This window comes from Camelus bactrianus, chromosome 8, assembly GCF_048773025.1.
Source record: "Camelus bactrianus isolate YW-2024 breed Bactrian camel chromosome 8, ASM4877302v1, whole genome shotgun sequence".
Taxonomy (NCBI): domain Eukaryota; kingdom Metazoa; phylum Chordata; class Mammalia; order Artiodactyla; family Camelidae; genus Camelus; species Camelus bactrianus.
Window position 1 is genome coordinate 61,454,084 of NC_133546.1, and position 26,941 is coordinate 61,481,024.

General features: G+C 39.5%; 1 protein-coding gene across 1 annotated transcript; it reads left to right on the forward strand.

Annotated features, from left to right (window-relative positions):
- The first annotated feature begins 10,084 nt into the window (after nt 1-10,084).
- CGA (glycoprotein hormones, alpha polypeptide) lies at nt 10,085-22,476 on the forward strand. The gene is made up of 4 exons (XM_010948966.3): nt 10,085-10,186; nt 20,349-20,455; nt 21,510-21,694; nt 22,140-22,476. Exons 2-4 carry the CDS (start codon nt 20,356-20,358, stop codon nt 22,215-22,217), a joined length of 363 nt encoding a protein of 120 aa, XP_010947268.1. The 5' UTR covers nt 10,085-10,186; nt 20,349-20,355; the 3' UTR covers nt 22,218-22,476.
- The last annotated feature ends 4,465 nt before the right edge of the window (nt 22,477-26,941 follow it).

Genomic DNA, 26,941 nt, shown 5'->3' on the forward strand with positions numbered 1-26,941 from the left:
CTGAAAGGAGCTAACGGTCTCATGAGAGGTAGAGGAGCAAATCTTCACTGTGTGTGATGGGTACTGAGGCCAGGGGTGATGACCAGAAAGGTGGTGCATGAGCTGAATCTTAGAAGACAATAGGAGTTTGGGGACAGTCAAGGGAGAACATTCCAGGCAAAGTCACAGAGGCATGAAGAAAAGCCACAGATTCAGTGCACCATGAGCAGTGTGATTTTTTAAGAACAAAAAGTTTACGCAGGAGACTGAGGAGAAATGAGGTTAGAGAGCTTGACAGTGCAAAACTGAAAAGGTCTCAAGGCTCATGCTAGGGAGTTAAGGTTCTGTTTCCAAAAGCAATTGCACAGCGCCTGGCAGAAAATATTGACTGTCACATCGCTAATGGTTCTGACGCAGAGACTGATCACAATCGATACAGAAATCCAAAGGCCTAGTCACGGAATCGATGTTTGGCTTTGGGACTGTTACACTGACATCTTTGCTCTGGGAGGGAAAAATCAATGTTGAAGAACTAAATTTTCTGCATTTTTAAAATTCAAAGATCAGAGACATGGGTATGACTGGGCAGCTGTATACGAAGGTGATGACAAGTAAAGGTGGGAAGACTGAAAATAATATAAGCTTAATACTTACTCAGGGCACCTCCACATTCCTAACGCACTCCCTGCTAACAGCGGGGATCCTAGCCCGAGGGGTCTGTTGATGAGCTTGGGATTCTGAAAATATCTTGAAGTTTTAGGCAACATTTTGTGCATGAGTGCAGTTGTTTATTTTCCTAAGGATAGGGGTTTTGCATTTTTATCAGGTTTGAAAAAGTCCTCGGCTTCAAGAAGGTTAAGACCCACTGGCTTCTAGCACAGCAACTAGAACAAAAGGCCATGAAACAGCATTGTTTAGACACTGCATGGTGGGTGAGAGTGGCAGACAGTTCTTCTGGGGGGAGTGTAGAGCTAGCAGGTGGACCAACACCTGGTGGTCTAATAAACAGTCCCCTAAACCCCGGTGCCTTATCATAATAATTTACTTCTTGGTCACCTCGAAGATCAGTGCGGTCACTGGTGGGAGATGGGAGGGTGTGGGACTGTGCATCAGTGTGTGTGTATGGGGGGCAGTCTGCACACAGTCTGTTAAGGATCAGGCTCCTTCCATGCTGTGGCTCTGCCATCTTCAACATGTCAGCTCAAAGGCAACCTGGTGTCATCCAGGTAGCACACAGGGGAGGAGGGAGCACATGGGGAAGGCGCATCCCTCTTAACTGCCTTCGCAGGGCCAGGGCACATCTCTCTCACATGTCATTCACAAGGACTAAGCACATGGTCCCTTCTAAGTGCAAGGGAGTTGGGAAGTGTGGTTTATTGGGGTGCACAGGAAGAGGAAATGTATTTGGTGAATATCTAGGTGTTCTCTGCCATGGGGAATTTAAAAAACTGGATTCTTTTCTGCTGGTCATGGTTTTTTGGTTTTTCGTTTTTTAAAGGATATTTTATTTTATTTATTTTTTGATGTATAGTCGATTTACATGTTGTGTTAGTCTCTGGTATACAGCATAGTGATTCAATTACACACACACACACACACATGTGTATTCCTTTTCATACTCTTTTCAATATAGGTTACTATAAGATACTGAATAGAGTTCCCTGGCTATACAGTAGAACCTTGTTGTTTACCTATTTTTGAAAAGAGACATGCACCCCACTGTTCATAGCAGCACTATTTACAATAGCCAAGACATGGAAGCAACCTAAGTGTCCATCAACAAATGAATGAATAAAGAAGTTGTGGTTTTGGTGTAGCTTAAATGAAAAAAAAATTGAATAAATTAGACATCCTTTCTCAAAGACCCTTATGGTTGTGCATATAGGGATTTTAAAAAAATGTGCCCTTTGTTTAAAAAATGTTTTAGGTCAAAAGCATAACCTCAAGAATTCTGATTCAACAGTGCCCTCAAAGCTAATCCCCCACTCAGTACCTCAGATGGAATGTGAGATAAGGGTCCAAACCTTCAATATGAAGAAAAAGATTTCTCCCTATACTCCTTTCTACAATGAGGATACTAATAGCATCTCAAGGCCTGGTATATTTTAGTGTCAAATAAGACTCACTTTCTGCTTTCATTCTGATAAGCTCCTTTCTAAAACACGAGTCCAGGAGCTCCTTAACTCAAACTGCAGAACAAGTCAATTCCAGAGGGGAACACAAAGATCAAGTGATGTGGATCATCTAAATATTGGAGCATGTTAAAACGCTTTACTTTGAAAGCCATTTTCAAGTGACTACTTTAATCATATAGAATTTTGCTAATTAAACAGCCAATTTAAATGCCAACTCTACTTACTGAATTTGGAGTTACATTTAATTTTAATTGTTTCTGTTCTCTAAAAATATACATCAGAACTTTTTAATTTTAATCCCACATTTTACGCAGCACTTAACTCTCCCACACAGCCAGCTCCAACGGGCACAAAGGCAGAAATAAGTGCTTGCTGAGGGTATAGTTCTCCAGTTTTAAGCTTATTAAAAATTCATCTTTTGAACTGTTTAGGTTAAGTTCTGCCCTTTACTGTCTCTTAACCAATCTCGCAAAAGCCCAGCAGACCGTGTGCTCTACTTGAATGCAATCACGGTCAAATTCTGACTTTCATAATCTTTTTCTGACTTTAAATAGTTTTTCTCCATTAAAAACAGTCTTGCTTCCCTCTTGGGGAGTGATGGAAATGTTAGCTATCTTGACTGTGGTGGTGGATTCATTGGTGTACACATCTATCGAAATCCATCAAATTGTACATCTGAAATATGTGTTGTTTACTGTACAGGAATCATACCACAGTAAAGGTGTTAAAAAATAAATAAACTAGATATCCTTTCTCAAAGACCTTATGGTTGTGCCTATAGGGATTTTAAAACAAACAAACAACAACAAACAAACAACAATCCTGCCTCTTCCTCTTGATTGCTAAGTTAATTTTCTGGCTCTGTCTTCATTTGTTCATTTGAAAAATGTATTGAAAATCTTCTCCTTAGCTGTGTGCCCTTCGGCAAATCCCTGTGCATTATGGAGCCTCAAATGTTTTATCTTTGAAACAGGAGTAATTTCCTAGATTTGTTGAGATGACCTCAAATCAGATGGTAAATAGGAAGGTGCTTTGAAATCTTTTGAGGGCTGTAGAAATACCATGATCAATATGACCACTAAACCCAAGCCGGGTGGGAGAATCAGGGTTGCAGAGTTCTGAGAAGGAAGCCAGTGTGGCTTGAAGAATTCTACTGAGAGAGAGAGGTGACAGTGGGAAGGTAGGACTTGGGCTGAGTCATGGTGGAAGAGGAGGATTTAAACACATGGAGAGGGCAGGAGAGGGCAACTCAGACAGAGCTGTAAGGTCTATTCTGCAGAAAATGCATATAGGTGGGAATGACACATCAAGCTGGCTGGCTCTGAAGCCGGTTGTTGACCTGAGTGTATTGAGGAATCAACTTGAAAAGTAGATTAGGATCAAGTAGAGTCTTTTTCGTTGACCTTGACCAGCTTTTGCCTCAAACTCAATATAACCAACATTGAAGCTTCAATCAAAATTGATTAGGATGTGGTAGGATGAGGTTGGTATTTTCAGAAGACTCGTCTGGCAAGAAGAGAGAGTTACTGGATGCACGGAGACTAGTTAGAGGGCTGCCATGTTCCAATCTTGGTGAGAAGAACTAAAAGCCTGAACTATATGAGAGCAATGGGGGTAAGAAAAAAAATGGTACATGAGAGAAATGAAACACCCTGACTGTCATCATTGTACCACTGCTGCCAACACCAAAACCACAAAAACCATGGCATTGCAAGAGAGTAGCATGGATTTGGTGAGACAGGTGAAGGGAGAAGTTGAGAATGACTCTAGCTTTACAGTTTTGGTGACTGGGAAAATGACATTATTAACAGGCAAGATGGTACTTTTCCAGGGGAGACAGGTGGAGGCTTTAGTGCTGGTTATATTGAGTTTGAGGTGCAAGCTGGACACGTAAGTGAAAAGCTCAGGACTCTGTTGCTTGCTACTCCTCTCTTTGAATGTTATGCTCTTGTGACCTTGAACTGTTGTAGTCTCTTTCTAGTGTGCACCATATGTCATACTTCCATGCCTTTTCTCTTGTCCTTCCCACCTTTATTTTTTATTATTCTTAAAGTCTGCCTTAGTGATGTATAATCAACACACAGTAAAATCCATCCTTTCCAGATGTATGGTACGAGTATCAACAACAGTATATGGTCATGTGACTACCACTACACTCAAACAGAGCATTTTCCCTGTGTCTCTTTAGAGTAAAAACCCCTCGCCTCATCTCCAAAACTCTAATCTGATCTCTTTCCCTATAGTTTTGCCTTTTCCAGAATGTCATATAGATGGAATCATACTGTGTCTAGCTCTTTGTGCTTGACTTCCTTACTTAGCATGAGGATTTTGAGATTCATTTGTGTGTTGCAAATACCAGCAGTTTGTTTCTTTTTATTACTGAATAGCATTTTGTCGTATGGCTGTGCCAGACTTTGTATATATCTTCACCAGTTGAAGAATAATAGAATTATTTTTAGTTTTTGGCTATTCTGCTTAAAGCTACTGTCAACTTTCACATACAGGTCTTTGTATGGACACGTTTTAATTTCTCTTGGAGAAATACTTAGGAGAGAGATTGCTGGATCATAACATAAATATATATTTATTGTTTCAAGAGGCTGCCAAATTGTTTTCTAAAGTGACAATATCACTTGTATTCCCACTAATAATTTATGAGAGTTCCAGTGGCTGTTTGGGATGCTTCTTCCCTCTCCCCCCACCCTCACCAGCTACCTTGTTGCTATGTTCTTAGCAGTCCTATGGAGAGGTTCACCTGGTAACTATCCTGTCCACCCTGGCTAGTAAGGAACTGAAGCTTGCCAGCAACCGAGTGAGTGAGTTTGGGAGTGGGCTCCCTGCCCTGACTGTGCCTTGAGATGACCACAGCCTCATCTGACAGCTTGGCTGCAATCTCAGGAGAGATCTTGAATCAGAACCACCTGACTAAGATGTTCCCATGTTTCCGACCCTCAGAAACTCTGTGAGATAATAAATGTTTGTTGTTTTAAGCTGTTAAGTTTGGGCAATAGATAGTTAGTACACTGAACAAAGATGCTGGCATGATGCTCAAGGGAGATGGCAGGTCTGGAACAGAGATTTTGTGTGAAACTATGAGAGAGGGTGAGTTTTGAATGCTTTGTGCTTGAGGCCACAGCTTCCAATCCTATTTCTGGGACCATATCCAGAATATCTCTATCTCAAAGGATATAAATAATTTTCAAAACAAAATTAAATAAAAATATTGTATTTGGAGGGGGGGTGGTCGGGAGCGGGGGTCACGTACTCGGATAACAATTGTGCTCTCCCCATTTTCTGAGCTCTAGACTGCACCTTCCATGCTGGTTTCCCTCCATCTCTACCCTCTTGCAGTATTTTATGGTGTTCTATTCATTTGGCAATTTTCAGGTAAATACAACTTCCTTATATTCCACTCTTCCTCTTCTTTCTCCCCCTTCCCCCCACCTCAGATCCCACCTTTAGTGTTTCACAGAGAGACACAGTTAAAACAACTCCCGTGGAATCTGCTCAGGCACAGAGAGGAACAATGAATTGGGGGCAGCTTGTTCCCTTATTCCTACTTGGCCCCCAGATCCCAGAGAGTACGGTTTTCCTGGAGAAGTGAGTGTGGGAAATAGATGAGGATGGAGAGGGCTGGAGGGTGATGGCGGATTCCTACTACCTCTACAAGTCTGGAGAAATATAGAGGCATCTTGGTGAGAAGCAGTCTCCCACTATCTGAACAGTGACTGGGACTTATCAGCCCAAATGAGGCTTAGGCAGCTTTTAGACGCTGAGATTAGACAGAATCCTTCCACCCTCCAATTCAGCTAGAATCTCGGGGTAGGGATGGTTGGTTATGTGATGAGAGAGTGTCAGGATAATGTTTGTGACAAGGTCTCCCTCTTTCCCTTTAAACATATTTTTCCTTGAATAGCAGCCAAGACTTTAGTCCGGGACAGCTGGCACCATGGGCTCCTTCTTGAAGGAATCACAGGGCTCCTGTGACCCACAGCAAAGCTTCGTCCAAAGGAAATCTCTTTTACTTAATAAAAGTAGCTGGGATTCCCTCCCACCAAATTCTTCACTGTCTCTAAAGTTGCACATGGCCATTTATACAGACACAGAGGGAAAATACAGTTTTCTGAATGTAGCACCCTTACCTCTCACAGCAAAATAGCTGGGCCCTTTAGGATGGAGATGCTTTAGACAAACCCTGTATCATATCTAATGTCTCCTAAGACTTCTCCTGCAAAGCGAGGTACAGAGGGCCTTTGGGCTTCACTCTCCTCTCTCCTACTGCCCTGTGAATATAACCAAACTGCTCTATCAATACAATTGCTTATTTTTAAATTTTTGCACAAAACCGATTTCTCCTGTGAAGTCTTTCATTATAGTCTGTTACCGAAAGCTTTCTGAAATGGAAGTGGGAGGAGATATGTGCAAAGCAGAAAGAAATGGGAAAATGTTAAACAAATTACTTTTCACCTGTGAGATTCTCCTCCCTTCATCTTCAGCATTATTTGCCTAGTCTATTGACATTTCAGACTCGAGGAAGATTACTGGCATAAATGTATCGACAGTTTTTTGTTTTTTGTTTTTTGTTTTTTAAATCTCTCCAAGGGTTCAAATGACAGAGGCTGTTAGCCTGAGATACAAGACGTTTGCATTATTGATCAGGCCACGCTGTTTTGACGGAAACAGCAGAGAGTATTCTCGGCTGATTTGCATGTGTCAAGTTGGTGTGCATCTTGTCCATCACTTCTGGGTAGAGAATGCTGCCGCCACATGTGTTAGACATCACGTCTCAGGTTGTCCTTTCAGGCTGTCAGTCATTGTACCTGCTGCTGCTGATTAAAAACCTTATCTCCACCAAGAAACTGTCTCCTGCTTGAGTTTGTTCCTGTGGCCATAGGAGAGGTGCTCCGTGCTCCGGGCTTATCTTTATTGCAGATTCCCTGTAGCCAGGGGTCCCAGCTGTTTGTACGAAGTGGAAGCTCACAGAGCTGAACAAATGACTTCACCATTTTCAATTTAGTTGTGCTACAGGGGCAGCGGAAGATGAAAACACACCATATTGCTCCTTAACAACACTGCTGGCTTACTAAACAATGCTGCACCATCACGGTTCGCAGGCTTTGGTATGTAAATTGCAAATACCTCCACTCAGCAGGCAGAGATTTTGATCCAGTAGGTCCCAGATGGGACCCAGGAATCTGTCTTTTAAACAAACAGACTGATCAATTGGATTGAGACGAAACATGGGACAGACTACCAGAGATGGAGCTATATACACATTAAAGAATTGAGTGGAAGTTAGGAAATCAGAGTTTTGTCTTAGTAGCCTCAGGACAAGTCAAAGAGAATATTCAGGGGGAAAAAAATCCCAATATTTTAAATTTATAGCACCAGATTGTTAGCAATTTAAGGATATGATTTATGTCTAATTTCTCTTTGGTGATACACTTAGGTTGGTACACTTGGTGGATACACACTAAGTAAATCTAATGCTTAATGATCTTAATAAATTTAAAATACTTATCCTTTGTTGAACATTTTTATTAATATGAATCGTAATAGAGAACCCAAAACTAGACCCCCAAATATTTGGGAATTTAGTAGCATTTCATATTAATTGAGAAAAAAAAAAAAAGATTGATTAGTTCCTGCCTGGTATTTTAACAACTGGTTTGCCATTTAGCTTTAAAAAGAGGCTGAATTTCTACTTCACTTCTCAACCTCAAATAAATTACAGATGAATTAAAGATCTAAACTGAAAATAAATAAAGTTGTATCCACTCGAGAATAACATACAAGTACTTCTTTTTAGTGTCTTGGCATTGCATAAAACCAACAAGTCAAAAAGTTAAAGATAGACATATTTGACTACCTAAGAATTATTGTCTGGTGAAACTTCATAAAAGAGTCAAAACTCAAGCTGAAAATTAAAGATAAAATTAAAAACTTGAGAATGATTTTTGAGTAGGCAGTTACAGAAAAAAATCCATAAATGACCTAGTTTATGAAATGATGTTCAACCTTGCTCAAAATTATATAAACATAAATGAAAATAAGACACTCTTATCATCTATTCACAAAAAATAATGTGTTTCATGACATCAGCTTTAAGGAGAGGCGGAGAAAGGTACTTAAGCAATTACTATATAAGTTTAAAATACTCATATTCTTTGATCCAGCAATTCCACTAATAAAAGTGTACCTTAGAACTATAATTGTACATGAGAACAAGGATGATAATTATAGCACTGTTTGTAATAGTTAAAAGCCTGGAAATAATCCAAATAATCATTTAGAGGGCTGGTTAAGTAATTAATGATTCATAATACTTTGTATTATTTAAAAAGTATGATTAGAGCTGTATATTTGGATATGGAGGAAAAAAACCACCAAGATACACTATTAGATTTAAAAAGAAGAGAGAAATCAGGGCACTAAGTGCTTATATTATGTTTCTATGTGCATACAGCAACACCCCTGAAAACCTGTTTATATACATAGAACATCTGAGGAAACATTAAGAAGTTGTTGGGAATGGGAGAGAGGACTCTGAGGTAAGAGGAAGACTTATTTTTCATTGTATATACTTCTGTATTGCTTGAAATTTTAAAATCATGTAGTGGATCTTTTAAATTATGGAAGGAAAAGCCACTTGGAAAAGCTAGGATGTCACACACCTCAGCGGTTCTGGTTATGGCATAGTGTTTGTGATCATCGTATTTTGGTATTAGAAAGATCAAATTATGTTTTATAAAACAAATCAACTAAGCCTATGAAACATTTACAAAAGGGATTATTTCTTAAAAATTCAGTGTATTAAATGGCAAAACTTCATTAGTAAAAAATTCACGCATTTAGCATAGCCTGTAGGTACCCCACGGTGTCCTACTGCTGTGCGAAGAAGTTCCTGACATTCCCTCTGTGCCATGACATGCTTTCGGGACTTTGCCTGGTAAATGTGGCTATTTGCCTTGTCACCCCAGTGTCTTTAGCCAGTCTGCCTTGTGGGTAATGAGCACTCCAAATTCTAGCACCTGGGAGGTAACTCTAAATGAATGAGTGGACTGGATTTCTCACCAGCTCTAACAGTTTATGTTAAATAAGAGTTCCTTTTTGTGTTCCGGGGACCTTCTAAACTCCACCCTGGGGAGGTATTTGGTAGTTTGTGTCTAAGCCAGTTCCTACAGAAATGGCATTGAGCAGAGTAGATGAAGACAGAAAACTTTGTCAGGAGCTTAATCCTAAACGGAGGATAAAAGCAGCCACAGCCGTAGCCTGAGGCACTTGGTAGATTTTAGAAAGACATTGTCCTGGGAACCTTGGGGCTAAATGTCCCATGGCTGGCAAGCTGTAACACATGTATTTTCTGCTTTAGGAAGAAACTGAGCTTTATAACAGTGAAATGAGGGCGGGGGGGGGGGAAAGGCACAAATATTGAGAACCAGTCCTTCTCAGCATTGCCTCATACCTTCTCCATGCATCCTCATTAAATCCAGGTGCACGTTTAATTTTAGAAGTCTTTAAATAGGTATGTGTTTTATTTGCCTGTTTTCTACCGGAATAATGTTGTAAGCCTAGAATGCTCTCTATCTATTATCTGAAATTTACAGCTCTGTTTTAAGTAAACAGCAGGTACTTAGCTAATTAAATGTGATACTTGTAGGGCCTTGTTTATAGGAAAGTGTCAACTTTCAGGATGTTGTGTGTTAAGTCTTGATAAAATTATGGAACAAATAACAGGGTACTCTCATTTCATAGGCTGACCTTGCAGTCAACACCACCTGAAAATGGCTCAAAACAAAAAATGATCTAAGGGTTGAAACAAGATAAGATCAAATTGATGTCATGGTAATTACACAAAGTACCATTCAATCATTGGATGGAATTTACTGTTGTTCCCTGGACTTAGATGTGAGTGGGAACATGCAGCTTTTGTTACTCTGCTGGTATAAAAGACAGGTGAGGACTTTATTAACTGCTGCAGTTACTGAGAAATCACAAGACGAAGCTAAAAATCCCTCTTCAGATCCACAATCAACTGCCCTGAATACATCCTGCAAAAAATCCAGAGGAAGGTAATATGAATGAAAAAATTGGGGGATTTTAACTGAGGAGTAAAATATTTGTGAATACAAGGGAGCTGGTTGTGCATAAATCTTAGTAAGAAGAGAAGCAGGCATTTACACATTCTCTTTTCAGCACTCATGATTGAACTGGGAGGAAGTCTGCAAAATTGTGGTCTGTGATCACAGGCTAAGATTTTATCTAACAGAAGCTAGAAACCAACTCTCTCCTGCTGAGTTGTGTGAGTGCCTATCAGTACCTAAAAATTTTCTTCAAGAAATACTGGATGTCATTTGAAAGGCATTCTTTTGAGTGGCTTCTGGGGGTCAGGCAGAGGGGGAGTAGACTTTACATAAGTTGCTGATATTGTTTTATCATCAGTTTTTAAACGATGCACAACTGTATCTTGCAGCTGGCCAGTGGTAACACAGCTCACCTGTTCATCCCAATGACCATAGCTTTTGATATCTTTTTGAATAGATGTTCTTGGGTAAAATTGAATTATAACATCAAAATCTCTTGAACATCATCATTTCCTTTTTCTTCTTTCATAAAATGCTACAAAAATAAGAGTTGGTAGTATTTTTCACTATTGCTGATGGACCTTGTGATTCTAAATCACTTGGCTAAGTCTAATTGGTTTGTTCTGATGAGAGTTTCTAGAAATGTTTGCTAATCTTAATTATATTTGTATTAGTACTACTTGAAGGGGCAGCTGGTTGAGCAATTGAGACTAGAAAATAAAAATTTCCTTTTGTCCCTTCTTACTAGCATTGAGGATCAGGATTTGGGCACATGGAAGAATTATGGGCTGACACTATGTGGCTCCCTTAAGAATACAGGAGCTCCATTTCACTTTTATAGGAATTTTTGTTTCCTAAGCTCTACAGTCTTTTCCCCACTCAAATGTAAGATACTTTATATTAGAATAGAGGAATATTTTTAAGTTTCTGAAGACGTCTTTAAATAATAACTTGACTTAACACCAGTTTAATTATTCAAAATATCAGTCACACAGATTGTAATAGTTTCCTATTGAATTATTTTAAAAAGAAAAGAACAATTATCATTTATGGAAAATATATGTGTTTTCGTTTCAACTTTAACTTTGGTTTTGGTTTAACTTGAAGTTTTGAGTCATATTTCTCACCATTTCCTGCTGGAAAGGGTAGCAGGTGAACAATGTTAGAAAAGCCATTGATTATGTTCCAGATCAGACTCTCATTTTCATTGTGTATTTCTTTTTAAGGTGGGACTCACGTTTCCATGAAAACTCATAGTAAGATTTGGGAAATAGAAATAGTAAAATTAGAAGGTAACAAGTGCATTTTGTTCAAAAGTAGATCAAGATAATCTGCTTTCACAAAGAGAAAATATACAGGAATCAATTAATATTTCCACTGAGAACAGTGTGACCTACAGCACCAAACTTCCATTTTTATAGACTGTGAATCTTAGAGTAGTTTGCTATCAACTTATGATCCTTGCAAGTTCTGGTTTTGGTGTGGAACATTTCAGCATTGTAATGTTGCACAAAGTAATCCAGTAATTTCTTGCTTCATCAAACTCAGCAATAACATCATAGAAACGCTCCAGCATCCTTAATACACTGGGGACTGAGGAGGGGGGAGAGAGAGAGAGAGAGCGCGTGCTTAGGCTGGAGTGGGAGTTGAATCACTCCCACTTGAATTGAATTTGAATTGAATTGAATTTGGATTGAATTGAATTTGAAAAGACAACAGTAACAGCACAATCCATGTCCTAAGAGAGGAAATGGATTAACTGTGTACTTCTAGGCTAGGGTAGTAAGGGGACTATCATGCCATCAGATCACTTTCCAGGTGACTTTGGCACATCCTTTTACTTCTCAGAAGCATAGATTCCTAGTCTATAAAATAGGTGCCATAATAATACTTTCTCCAGAGAAACATAAAAAGAGAACCAAACAAGGGAATGGATATGAAAGCCAATGCTTCTACCCGCTTTCCCACTCCCCACCAGTCAAATGCTAGTCCTCGTAACTTGATTGGGTGTCAGATGCCTCTTTATCCAAATGAAATGTCTTTCTTAAAGCTGTTCTAAAGAAGGTAATGTCAGCAAATATGCAAAATAAAAACTACGTCAGTGAGTTATACTTGAGCTAGCACCACAAAATGCTGCTCTAAAAAAAGACGTCAACATTTTATTTAGGAATGTACCACCTGAAAAACAAAACATTTAAGAAGTTCTTTGTGAAACAGAAAGACTTGAAGGCAGCATAATGAAGTGTGGTTCAGAGCTTGGAGTCTGGAATTGGAAAGATACATTCTAAAATCTTGGCCCCGCCAGTGATGGATCTTGTGACTTTGTATAGGTTACTTCACCTCTGGAATTTCTTTATCTGCCAAAACGAGAATAATACCTCACAGGGTTGTCATGAGTATTGAATCTATTTGTGTATTCAAGGAGCTCAAAAGAGTACCGAGAACACGCAGGTGCTCAATTAACGGTAGGCATTCTTTTTTCGAGTAGAAGTTATTATTATTACCAAATTCAATATGGCAGAAACTGTGTAGAATGCTAACTCCAAAATTTTCCTCACACTTTGTTAGATTTCCCTTAATAGATGAACTGAATATGTGTCATATAAATAACCCCCATGGAGGAAAAGTACCAGGAGACAGTGGAGAGAAAAGACTGGAGTCCCCTATCTCAGACCCTGGAGGAGAAATTTTTATTGTAAGAGAGAGCAGTTGTTCCAGTATTGCTGTGCATCAAAGTACTGAAAAACAGCAGATAAAACAAAAGTTATTTTTTAAGGCTTTTTTGGGTACTTATTTCAATTTTGAAACTTCTGGTTTTTTTATTTTTTAAGGTGGCAGTTTCTTTCTTTTTATTTATTTATTTTTTGGGGGAAGGAGGTAATTAGGCTTATTTGTTTATTTATGTTTAATGGAGGCAGTGGGGGTTGAACCCAGGACCTTGTGCTTGATGATCACACCCTCCACCACTGAACTATACACACCCCGCTCCTCACGCAAGTGATTATTATCTCTCAGGGTTCTGTAGGTATATTGGGCTCTGCTGGGCAGCTCTTAACTTGGGTTTCTCATTCATTTGTGATCAGATAGTAGCTGGGGCTGGAGTCACCTGAAGGCTCGCCAGGGCTAGTCGTCCAGATGGCTTCTTCACTCATTCCTTCTTGGCCCCTCTCTCTCTCTCCATGTGGCCTCTCATTCTCCAGGGCCTCTCCATGTATCTTAGCTTTCTTTTCTTATGGTGGTCTCACAGTAGTAGTACTTCTTACAAGGCAGTTGGCTTCTAAGATGCAGGAAGCAGGAACTGCCTAGTCCACGCAGGGATATCCCCACAACTGGCCCAGTGTTGCTCCTGCCTTATTACATTGGTGTGAGTAGTCATAGGGCCCGTCTAGATCAATGGGATGCAAAGATAGACACACCACTTGTTGATGCGGAAGGGGCAAAGTCATACTGCAAAGGGAATGTAGGCTGAGATATTTTTGTGGCTGTCTTTGTAAAGTACACCTGCCATAGCAGAGAAAACTTAGGGGCAATGAACAATAAGGAGGCTTCTCTTTGCAGGTCTGCTCTGTTTTTAATCACAGAAAAACAAATGCTTATAAAGTAAAGTGCCAGGATTGAGAAATCTATAATCCTAGCCTGTCTATCCTATTATGGAAAGACTATAAGGTGAATTAAATATGTTTCTGTGCTTTAGTGCTTTCAAATGGGAATGATGCTTGGTGTGTCAAAAGATTGTATGCAAATTGCTGAAATAAGCATAGCAAAACATAATGCACAAATCGTAAAAGTTACAAGAAAGTTTCTTATAGTGATATAATAATGCTGCATATAAAACTTTTCTGGCCTTTGGATGTTTCACTTTTCTGAGTGATAAATTGATACTATTCAATGTTTTGTTCCTGATAGCATTTCTTCCTGCAATAATGTTAATTTTTAAAAAAATGGTTATTTTTGAACAACAAATATTTGAATTTCTCATTTAAAACAATATTTTACAATGCACAGAGTTTGTCCTATCAAAATTTCTTGTTGATTTAGCATGCAGACAGTTTAAAAAATGCTGATGTGCTAGAAAAACTAGAAGGGTAATAGAAGAACTAAGATTCTAACTACATAATTATGTTAACATCGTAAAGTGCTTTTAAATAACAATTAAAGTAGAAAGTGTACATCTTATTATAAGCCTCTTAAATTTAGTCAATTAAGAAAAGAAACTTCTCAAAATATGATTGTTACAAGAATGGTCTTCAAGAAATTGAAATTTTTATAATTCTGTGAGCACTTCAATTTCCTTCTAAATACTGCCTACTCTTTTTCTTTTTCTTTTTCTTTTTTTGAATAAATATTTAAAGGTCATCTTTTTTTTGTTCTTTTTTATGGAACCCTCCCCCCTTTTTCTTCCTTTTGCAAAGCATAGCTATACAAGCTGTGTTTTATATAACTCTGGTCTCTGAGACCCCTTTTTCACTCTTTTTCTCTCTGTTTCGTCTGGAAAGGTGGCTCCCTTTAAAAATTTTGTGAAGTCACAAAACACTGTTAAGTGATTGATAAACAGAAATTCCACCCCAAATACTGCTGCTGAACTCTGTGACTTAGTTTCCTCTGGATACTGGGGCACTTTGGGGATACACTATTTGCAACCTCTGTGATTAGGCTGGGGAAATTATGAGGACTACTGAATACCTGAAACTCTTGAACAAATGTCAAAACAGTAAAATACGTATTTACTACTGTCATGTTTTTCGTCCCTGTGAAGTACGTGTTCTTTATTCTTATTAGTTTTTCACCTCTCCATCTTCCAGTCCCCAGTCAATCAATTTCAACGTCTACAAATGCTTTTATTACAGCATTCACATCACTCTAACTCGTAGTTATTTGCCTTTGTATCTGGGTCAGAGAGCAAGAAACTTATTCATATTTGTGTCATCCCTACTTGGCACAGTGCCTGGCATGTAGCAGGTACTTATTCAAAGTCTTTAAATCTTTCAGATGTTCAATCTGGACCTTATATTTTGCACTTCACAATGTTGAACTGTCAAATTATCCAAAATGCATCTTTTCATAAAATAAAGAAAACATTAATTATCTATACCAAAGAATGGATGAGGGGTTTTGAGGCAGATCATGAGAGTATTAACCAGCTTCTCTTCGTCCATCCCCCTAATCTCTTAGCCATCCTTTGTCACTACCTTTAGAGTAAATGATCAGTGAATGTGTTAATGGGTCTCAAGGTCTCTCTAGTGCCTGGGAGCAATATTTGAACGTCTCCTTGGAAGAACTGGGAAACTGGAGGATTATCGAGGTTGGGGGCTGGAGCATGGGTTCATAGAAGACACTTGCTGCCAGACCTGCGGTTCAAAATATGCTACAAGAACAGGGTAAAAACCCACTTAATGCAACTAGAGCAAACAAAGAGAGAACACTAGTAGGCAAGGCCACTCCAAGCTGAGTTTCCTGACCACTGACTCCAGACTCTTTAAATTCGTCCACCAGGAGACAAGAGGTGGTCACTCGGTAGGAGGTAGAGGTGAGCCTGTCCAGGGACCTGTCCGTGGGAGTTGCCGGGATGAAGGATTCCGAACATTCCACTTACGCTTGTGACTCTCCACCAAATCTTTCATGCAGGCTAAACTACTGGTATCTTTGCTGGACCAGGCAAGATGCTAAAACTTACAGACCTCTCCTCTGTTTAACAAACAATTCTTGAACTCCTATCTCATGCCAGGCAGTGCGCCGAGGATTAAAGGCTTTGCTTTCAAGGGTCTCTTTCATTAGCGATTGTTCACTGAAGGCAGCCTGCTTTTCTGGTCCTTGGTGGTTAGCTGGGCTGGATGGGGCTAATGAGGTGAAGGCTTAGGTTAACCCTCTAGAAATCGGTTAGATTTAGTCTGTTTTGTTAACAAAGATCTATGCCTCTACTTTCAGCCAGTCATCTCAAAACTGTGCTATGAGTCAGCTAGGCTTCCTGGTGTGGGGAGCATGAATGAGTCACCCCATTTATCACCACCATCATTAGAAAAATCGAAAACCTCACTCTGGCAGTGGGGGAGCAATGGCAGCATCTCTGCAAACAAATGAAGGACAGGATGTCACACTGTACCAAGTGTTTGTCATCTTCTTGGAACAATCTTATATATATATATATATATATATATATATATATATATATATATGTACATATATATGTGTGTGTGTACATACATACATGTACACATATATACACACACACATATATATATTTAATTTGCCTTGAAGCCTTTCAATACTAGGGTAGACAGGCTGGGATTACAGATTTCTCAATCTTGGCACCTTACTTTATAAATACTTTTTTTTCTGTGATAAAAACAGCAGAAGAGCTGCAAAGGGAAGCTGCCTTATTGTTCTTTGCCTCTAAGTTTTCACTGCTATGTCAGGTGTACTTATCAAGGGTGGCTGCAAAAATATCTCTCAATCTAAACTCCCTCTGCAGTATGACTTTGCCACTCCCACATCATAAAATAGTGTGTCTATCTTTGTACCCCATTTCCTACACGGGGTTGGCATGTATGTGTATGGTACTTGGTGAGTCAATACATATAGAGAGATATATACAGATATATAATGATGTCTATATATGTGTGTGTATGGTACAGTGGGATTTACATATTTTATAAATCACTTAATACATTAATTATATATAATCACAACATATAATATTATGTAAACATGTTAAATAATAGTACATTATGGCAATAATATTTCATAATTTCAAGAACACTTTTTTAATCTCATGGAGTCATATGATACTAAGAATCTAAATTTGTGTACATACATAGTTTGATACAAACTAAGAGACACTCAGTTGAAACCCTGAAGATTTTATATATGCTTTTTATTACAGCTTTCTTTTGAATTCTTATCATTTTTAAATATTAGCATAAAATGACTCCTACTTTTGGCATATTTAACACTTAGAGATTCATATATTAGCCAGCTACGAATTCTATAGCTAAGTGAGAATACCATTGTCTCCAATGAATTTATTATCTGAAAATATTTTATTTTATTAAACATTTATTCTAAGTTGTCATTCAAGAGTTATCTTGTTCCTCAGTATGAATGACAGCTCTATACAAGCAACTTTTGATTGATATTTTTATTGCTGTTCTAAAGTCCCAATGCAACATAACTGCATCCACCCTTCGCGAGGGCTGGTGCTAGGGTAGTGGTAGGAGAGAGGGGGCAGTTTCCACCCTTAAGAAGGGATGGAAAAGACAAACATGTACATAACTGCCTAGTGTTCAGGACGGACTGTGGAACTTCATCTAGAAATTATAAGCACAGTGATAGGTAAATGCAGTGGAAGTTATTTATTCTTACTTTGGGATTGGATAAAACTTTCACAGAGAAGCTGGAGGCTGGGCATCTCCTTAAAAGACTGAGTGGGTGGGCTGAGAAGGGGGAGAAAGGCCTTACGGGTCAAGTTGAGAACACACACATTTTCTTGGCCTCATGTCATTCTGATGTGGCAGGTGGCAGGTGGCAGGAGGTGGAGCTTGCTGAGTGGGTGTTGGAAATGCATTGCAGGGTTGGTTATACAGAGTCTGTGATGCCTGCAAGATACTAACTCGGAATAGCAAGAGGCTGAGATTAGTACATCTGATTTAGATGGAGCATGTTTTGCAAAATAGCATAAATCCCAGCTGAACATAATTATTGTTCCTGTCCCAGATCTTAATGTTTTTCTTCCAAATTCCAAAACAGAAAGACTTAAAGGTGATTAGGATGATGAAAACATTTATTAAAATGTTTTCAAAAACACCTAGAATTTGAGGGTTAATCCTTTTCTGCTTGGTTAATCTCATCTCCTTTTGAAATAAAGACAAAGCCATTTCTGTTATTAAAGCTGAAGCAATGGTGACTGCAGTTCTGCTTTTTCAGTCTTCTCTTCACTTTATCATAAAGAAAATCCTAACATGTGCATTGGCTTTGAGAGCTCACGTTCTGTGATCTTGTTATAAGCGCTTCTCTCTGAATTCATTCTGATATAATTGTTCACTGCATAATGCTGAATTTTCATAATATATGGGCTGCAATATCAAAGCACAAAAATGATACTAGTTTAAAAAGGAAACCAGTTTCAATTCTGAAATTTTCCTTGTGGCTTTGTATATCACTTGAGCAGTGGTTCTCAAACTTTTGGGTCTCAGAACTTGTGTATGCTTTTAAAAACTATTGAAGCGCCCAAAGAACTTTTTTTTTTAAATGAAATTATATTTATCAGTATTTACTGATTCAGAATTATGTTGGAAAAATTTTTTTAAATATTTATGCATTTAAAAGCAACAACTTTAAAGCCATCACATGTTAACACAAACATATATTTATTTAAAAAATGACATTTCCAAAACAAAAATTCAGTGAGAAGAATGGCATTGTCTCATCTTTTTGAAAAAATTGTAAAAGCGCTGGGCTACTAGGACATGCTACATTCTCATGCTCTTCTTTTTTAAAAAATTTTATATTTATTTATTGTTTATTTGTCTCTTCTTTTTTTTCGGGGGGGTAATTAGGTTTGTTTTTTTTTTTAATGGAGGTACTGGGAATTGAACCCAAGACCTTGTGCAGCATGCACTCTACCTCTGAGCTATACCCTCCCCCATCACGCACTTCTTTCTTCAATCTGTTGAAATTTCATATGCCATATAGCCTCTAGAAAATTTCTCTGAACACTTACAAGGGAATGAGAGTGAAAAACCCAAATAGCATCTTAGTATTATTATGAAAATTATTTTGATCTCACAAACCCACTAAAAGTATTTAGGGTCCTCAGATCACGCTTTGAAAACCACCAACTTAGAGCAATATTTACTCCATGTTAATTATGGTTGAAGATACATAAAATTCATAATGACTTGTGTATAACTATAGACATCAGGTAGAAGTATCGGATGTTGTCAAATGGTTTTCTGTATCAATTGATATAATCAAATGATTTTTCTTCTTTATTCTATTGATGTGGTGAATTATATTAAATGATTTTCAAATATTGAACCAGCCTTGCATATTGTGAATTATTTCCAGTTGGCTGTGTTGAATAACTCTTCTTATTCATTTCTGGGTTGAATTCGCTATTATTTTGTTTAGGATTTTTTAATCTAATTTCACGAGATATACCGGTCTCTTGTTTTCTTGTTTTGTTCTATATTTGTCTGGTTTTGGTGTCAGGGTAATCCTGGTCTCATAAAATGAGTTGGGAACTGTTCCCTCTTCTATTTTTTTTTTTTAAAGTGATTCTGTAAGATTGGTGTTAATTCTTTAAATGTTCTGAATTTTCTTTGTATTAGTAATGATTCTCTGTCTTTCTTATCTTCCATGGTTTGAACATAAGCAATCTATAACATTTTCACTACAAATGGGGATTAAAAAACCTGTCCCTTTTATCTTACTCAAGATTCTTCTATAACATGTAGGGATACAACCTAGTTCTCAGATGCAGTGAGGTCAATGCCTGGATATGGTCGATCACTCGGCTGACCTTGCATAGCCTGCTCTCATGCACTCAGAATGCTGAGGTAAAGCCGTATCTACAGCAAGTCAGGAAAAGCATTTAGAAAGGCTTTGATTAATACTCTCCGCTGTCTACTCTTGCCACATTACTGGGTTAGCATTTACTTTGCACACTGATAATTAGCCTTACAGTTCACCTACCACTAGTGAATAAAAAGCAGGAGAGACATTGTCCTTTCCTTCTGTTCTCCCACCTGGCAATGTGGTGGTGGGAAGGAAGTCCTCAAAAGCTTGTATATTTTATAAATCACATATAAGCTCATTCATCTATCTATCTATCCATCCATGTTGAAGTTTCATGCTTTATAAATAAGAACATTGAGGCTTCTTAAGAGGATGTTAAGATTAAAAAAAGAGAATTGATTATTGTTATCATGAAACCCAATTTTACTGGTTGATGCGAGAAATGGGAAGGTTCAATTATCTATCTCTTTCCTAAAGAGAAATTGCTTTTTTATACATGGCTTTAGAGTGTGTTGGAAGCTGTAAACAGAGGGGTCAAGACACTGATGACTTCGTAGTAGTAATGTGCAAACTACTGGTTGTTGTTCTTGGTAAGCCAATTTTAGAGTAACTTTTTCCCCCCATATCTGTTTTGCAGAAGAGCCATGGATTACTACGGAAAGTACGCAGCTGTCATTCTGGCCGTATTGTCTGTGTTTCTGCAAATTCTCCATTCCTTTCCTGATGGAGAGTTTACAATGCAGGGTGTGTGACCAAACTTGGGTTTGCAGTAATAAGAAAAGCACACATTTCTAGATGTACATCAATAACTCTATTAATTATATTTCCACCTCCTTTTCAAATGTGATAAATCTTTGCTGCTGGATATATATCTAGGCACTTTTAGATTGTGAACATAAAATTAAATTAGGTTCCAAAAATGTACAGTGGAAATGATATCTTACATGTCCATTTTAAACAGCAGTCTGTACATTTTCATCTGAAACAGAATCCTGATTATTCTTTATCTGAGTTTTACAAGCAGAAAATGCTCCTTATTTAGTTTAGTTCATTTTTGTTTTTTACATTTCTCCCAGAAGATTTGCCTTTGTCGATGAATTTTCATATCAGTTAACAAGTGAGAAAACAAAACCATTTTATGCAGTAAATTTGTTTTGCTGTATTTTCTGAAAAATCTCATATAGTAGCCAATATAATTCCATCTGCTGTGAAATTGTGAGCTACTATTGGTGATGTTTTTTCTCTAGACAAGTGGTAATATTTTAATTCTAGTTTCCAAATGCAGATGCCTGATCTCATATCAGGCTGTCCCACTCACCAAGCTTTCTTAAGTCCAACATATTTTTCCTTTGTTGGTATTTGGAGTTTCTGTGGGGGAAAAAACAATAGCAGGTTCTAAAGGGGAAAACATTTTGCCTCTGGGCAAAATTCTCCTTTCAGATGAACCTGGTGTTTTCATCTTGTCACGTTTGCATTCCCTATAGGCATACTGTTAGCACTGAGATCAAGAAGTCATGCTTAAAGAAAGAAAAACGACTCTTATTGAGACTTCCCATGCATAGCTGCAAAAATTGTTTTCCCATGAAGATAACTGTAATCAGCGCGATAGATACTGTGCATGAAGGTTAACATACAGCCCCAAACCATTTATTTATTTATTTATTCAATCTCCTTTTATTTCCAATAGAAAAAGGAATATTTATCACCCCATAATAAGGAAAAATTCATAGTTCCTTTAAAAAATTTTTGGAGTATTTTACTCTTTGTGTTTTTTTTTTTTGTTTTGTTTTTGTGATAGTCTGCCCAGAATGCAAGCTAAAGGAAAACAAATACTTTTCTAAGCTGGGTGCCCCCGTCTATCAGTGCATGGGCTGCTGCTTCTCCAGAGCGTATCCGACTCCAGCAAGATCCAAGAAGACAATGTTGGTCCCAAAGAACATCACCTCAGAAGCCACATGCTGTGTGGCCAAAGCATTTACCAAGGTGGGAACTTAAAGGGCCCCAGAAACTTTCTAACAGTTCTACCAGAGAAATGTCCCCAGAGCCCATTTGTGGGGCTTAATGCCAGAGGTATCTAGTGACCCATCCTTGGTTGGGTATCTGGAGAGGGAAGGGCTGCAATTGGCCACCTTAATCAGAAGAGTCAGCAAGCTTGTGGGCAGAGGCTGGGTTTATTCAGAATGAAGAGAATAGGGGCGAGGTGATGAGGGACAGGCTGGGAGACAGCATAGAAGATTAGCACAGTGCAGACCTAACCTTTCAGAGCGAAGATGCCAGCTGAAAAGACGAGTATGCAAATACGGCAAGCATCTGTTTAGTTCAGCTGGCTACAGACAATTTTATTTAACAGTTTTCAATTTTGCTTACCTACCTATCTATATGTATCTAGCTGTCATCTATCTTTTTTCCCCCTTCCCTTCCCCTTTAGGCCACAGTCCTGGGCAACGCCAGGGTGGAGAACCACACGGAGTGCCACTGCAGTACTTGTTATTATCACAAATCTTAAATGTTTCGCAAAGGGCTGTGTTGATGACTGCCCATTCCCTGGAATGGAAAATTAATTTGTTCAGGGTTTATGGCTTTGCGAGATAAAACCCCCCTTTTCCTTACCATACCATTTTTACGCGCTTTCAGACTAGATTGCAGCTTTATTGCCTTTCTCTTTATCCTGCGGTATAATCAGCAGTCTAGCTCTTTTTAGTTGTAATGAACTACAGCATTTAGCATAACCATAAAAAGCTGGTTCCACTGGAAATAAAGTCTTTTAAATCATCATACTATCATTGAATTCTAATTTTTTTTTTCTGAAAAGTTTCAAGCCAGTTGTTTTTGATAGGATTAATTGAAGGGAGGGAGCCAGTGGGTTGGCCAGGCCCTTATGTACTCTGTGACCTGACCCTGAAGACCCTTGTTCCCACCACGCCTTCCAGAGCAAGCTGTGAGTCCTTCAGCCAGGGGGTGATGACACGATCAATTGGGGTGAAGGAAGAAAATAAAACTTTTATTTCTAGAATATTCATTTCTACATCACTCCTTAAGATGCCCCTTTTCATGAGTTTTATAAAAGTACAGATACATTAGTATGGTCATGCTTGTATAAAATTTATAAAGAAATAATTAGGCATGTATTGGGGATGTTTGGTCAGAAACTTTTTCACTGGTAGAAGTTTTCAGTCAGAAAAAAAAAGAAGAAGAAGAAGAAGAATGCTGCTCTAGGGTTTGGTAAAGACAAAAATCCTCCCCAGGCTGAAGTTCCTATCAACTTGGCTTATATCTGGCAAGAAAAAAAAAAAAAAAAAAAGCACATCTTATTAGTCCCTGGCAGCCAGGTTGTAACCGAATGGTGGCTAAGGCAGGGATAGCATCCTCTTATATTCCACATCCAGGTCCAGATGGGTATGAAAAAATGATAAGCAAAGAATTCAATGGGCACCCACTGTTGGCTAGGAAGAGGATCAGTCAGTTTCATTTAGTTTTGTCCAAATGCTTAAGAGCAGGGTCATGCTTCAAAGTCACATTTATTGAGCATTTATACTTAAAAACAGAGATAGTCCCTGCTTTGAGGACCATGGTTTTTACCCATTAAATTATATTAGCTATGGTAGAGATCAAAGCCACGCCAAAGCTCAACTCCTAAAGGAGCCTGAAATTAAAAAAAAAAATCACACTGGTCACAGATTGGGCTTTCAAAAAAAAAATTCAGTTATCATCAATTTGTCAAGATTCCATTTCTGAGTGAAAAACCAATTCCTAACAGATTGGTAGACACACCAGATGTTAGGGTGAAAAATCAAAATGAGGGCATGTACTCTTAAAGAAACTGTAATGCACACAAACCCATTTCTTAACTTATTCATTCATTTATTACATATTTATTTAATGTCTAATAAGTCCTGGCACATTGTTAGATCATGGGGTTCAGAGATCTCAGGATTTTCTGGAAGATAAGATTGAGAAACTATAATGCACCTTAATTCGAGAAAGCAATAGTGCTACTCATCTGTTCATTCACACATTTAACAGATATTCATGGAGAATCTACTATGTGTCAGGTCTTGTGAGTCTGTAGGAGGAATCAGCGGGAGAGGAAAGCTAACGATACCTCCTTGACTGTAATGCCTTTGTCCATCTGGGATCACCCCATTTGATAGAGGGGATGGAGGGAGTAATGAGAGAGGAAGAGGACATCCCCAAGGTCGTTCAGATCCATCAGATCTACCTAGTGAGCACTCGGGTGAAATGTCTTGGCCAGACTGACCTCTCATCTAACTGCGTGCCGGCCATGGCGCTGGTCTTGGGAAAGCCAAGATGAATAAGACACAGATGCTGCCCTGAAGCAACCCACAGTTTGGTGGGAAAAAGCCATAACCAAAGAACTAAGATCTATTGAGAGATACACTATGGGAGAGGTACGGATTTTGGAGAAGGATGGTTAAGTCCATCTTCTGGGGTTCGTCATGGAGAGCTGCACAGGATAGGTGATACCTGAGTCTAGAAGATAAGTAGATAGATTGGGGAGGGGTTCAATAGGGAGAGGAAACAGCAGAGGTAAATATTCTGAGATGGGAACTAGTCCGATGGTCACAGAATCACAAGCAGTTCAGTGTGCCTGGACTGCAGGGAGCTGGTTGGAGGGCTGCTGCCGCCAAGAAGGTCCTTGTATAACATGCAAAGTAGTGTGCATTCCAGCTCGGACCCTCGCTTCTCAAACTAGTGGGCCTGAAGGTTCCTGAAGCTACAGGATAAACATGCAGATTTCTGTAGGATCAATTTGGATGGAAGATTTGGAAGCAATGTTATCTTAATTTCAAAACAGAAACACATACGTTATAAAGTAGAAAATTGCCAAAATGGGGTAAAAAATTGTGACTTAAAAAGAAACTTCTTGTTGTGGGTGGAGCCTTCTGGATCCTGCTCTCTGACTGTCCCCAAACTCCTGGGAGCGGGTTCCCTCTTCCTGCGTTAGGAGTACTTACGTGGAGGAGTTTGAGAGGTGCTATTTAAGGAGTAACACTCTCCGCTTTGCACTTTGGAGAAATCTTTGTGGCAGCAAGTCAAGTGTGATTTGAGAAGGTGAGAGGCTGGACATGGGCTCAGGAGTTGGGGCCTTTGGAAAATAGTCTTGGCAAGAGATGGTGGTGCCCTGTGGCAGCGAGGGTGAGGTTAAGAGGAAGGGGTGGATTTGGGAGGAACTAGGAGGAGTCAAAGAGATGACTGTGAGTGTGCCTCCTGCTTTTAGGGGGCAGCTGCTGGATGACTGTGCCCCAAACTTGGGAATTGGAAAAGGTTTTTGTAGCATCAGAGTGGGGACATGACAGTTCAGTTTGGGACCCGCTGAGTTGGGGTGTCTTGGGGGTACCAGGTGCACGTGTCTAACAGGCAGCGTGTACAGTGACAGACACAGAGCTTAGGAAAGGCCTCCAGCCTGGAGGTGTGGGCTTGAGGGTCACCCATGGCCAGTGGCATCAACACCACAGGGGTGGCTAGGATTGCTCTGGAGGGTGTGAGGGTGTGAGGAAGCGATGCCGGACCACCAAGGATAGATTCTGGACCAGCCCGGCTGAGAAAGCAGGTGTGATGTGTTTTGGGACAGTCAGTTAGGAAGTTCTGATAGGAGCCCTCTGGAGAAAAGATGACAGTCTCAGATATATAAGCCTGAGGAGGAAGAGAGAGGGTGTGGAAGCTGGAAATTTTGTTTTAAGCCTCCCTGTGAAAAATGCCTAAAAGTGGTGCCACAGGGTAAGCACGTGCTTGAGGGGCGCTTCTTTGCAAAAAACTGCTCCATGATTCACCTCAGCCAGAGAGCTTCCCCAGACTCTCCGCTTTCAGATTCCTTCTTTATGGCTAAAACATGGGATCCCACACACCTTCCTCTTAAATGACAGCACCTCTGACTGGGGAAACACAGCTGGCCATTAACACCACAAGATGAGTTAAACAGACCACCAGGTCTGTCTGCATTGCGGGTCCTGGATCCTGTCTACCAGGGAGGGAGGGGTGTCAGGCAGGACGGTCGAGGGATCAAATAAAGAAGCAAGATTTCTTCTACTTTGTAGTTGTGTTGAGAATTGACCACGGGTAGAAACTCCTAAGTGATGGCAGGGGTGTCACTGTTGACCAGGGCTCAAGGAGGAGGTCAGGAAATCAGGGATGGTTCCTGTCTGTCTCTTGGAAATGAGAGAAAAGGGCGGGAAAAGATGGGAGGGAAAGAGATCGAGGGAAGGGAAGAAAAGAAGCATGAGGCAGGCATGACAAGTTGGGGGAAGGAAAATGTGTGAGAGGGAAGTAGGGGAGGCAAAAAGGGCCACAAGAGGAGTCTGGAGCCTCAGTCGTGGCTGGACTGGATTAAAGCAGAAGGAAAAAGCTTTGACTCTGCTTGTTTCTATTGCTCCCAACTACCGACGGAATCTAAGTAATTACCCATAGTCAAGCCGTCTAGCCTGTAGAAAGCCTTTGTATAAACGGAAAAAGATGTCTGTCTGGGCAGGCAGAGCATCTTGAGTAAATGGCTTCATAATTAAATGGCACAGAAAAGTGGATATCAGGCCGCCCTCACCCCAGGCTGGGCACCTGTGTGCAGTGCCCACACTGTGCAATCTTACATGGCAGCCCTGCCCATAATCTCATCATCCTACTATGACTATTGGTGCATTTTGGAGAGATGATGTCTTAAATTGGTGAGAATCTTAGTTGACATCTTAGAGTCCAAATATTTATATCTTTATTATCCTTACACTGTTGGGAAGCTTCTGGAGGAAATACTGCCCCAGGTTGTTTTCTTTTGCCCTGGCCATCTATGAGGGAACTAAATGAATTGCCCATAATCTGGTCCAATAGGAAGGAAAAATCAAAGAATCCATGTGTAAATGACCATGAAGCTGACAAGAAGAGGCTGGTTAGAACTGCAAACCTCAAGAGGTCCAGAGAGGCCTGCTTGTTTGATAAAAAATAAATCGACATCAAACCACCTTAATTTAGTACAGCACTTTAACTTTCTCAGAAACCTCTGAGTTGATGCCTCAATCAGTCTCACTCAGCCCCTTGTGGACTGCAAGTTGGGACAAGTGGTACCATCCCTATTTGACAACCAGCTAAACAGGGGCACAAAAAGCTTTGGGGCTGTATGACTGAGAATGCATGGGACCCTGGTGTAGGACCAACCACTCAGGGTGGCTGTTCTCTTGCTCTCCAGACATCCCCTGCCCCACCAGTCCCTGCTTCACCTATACC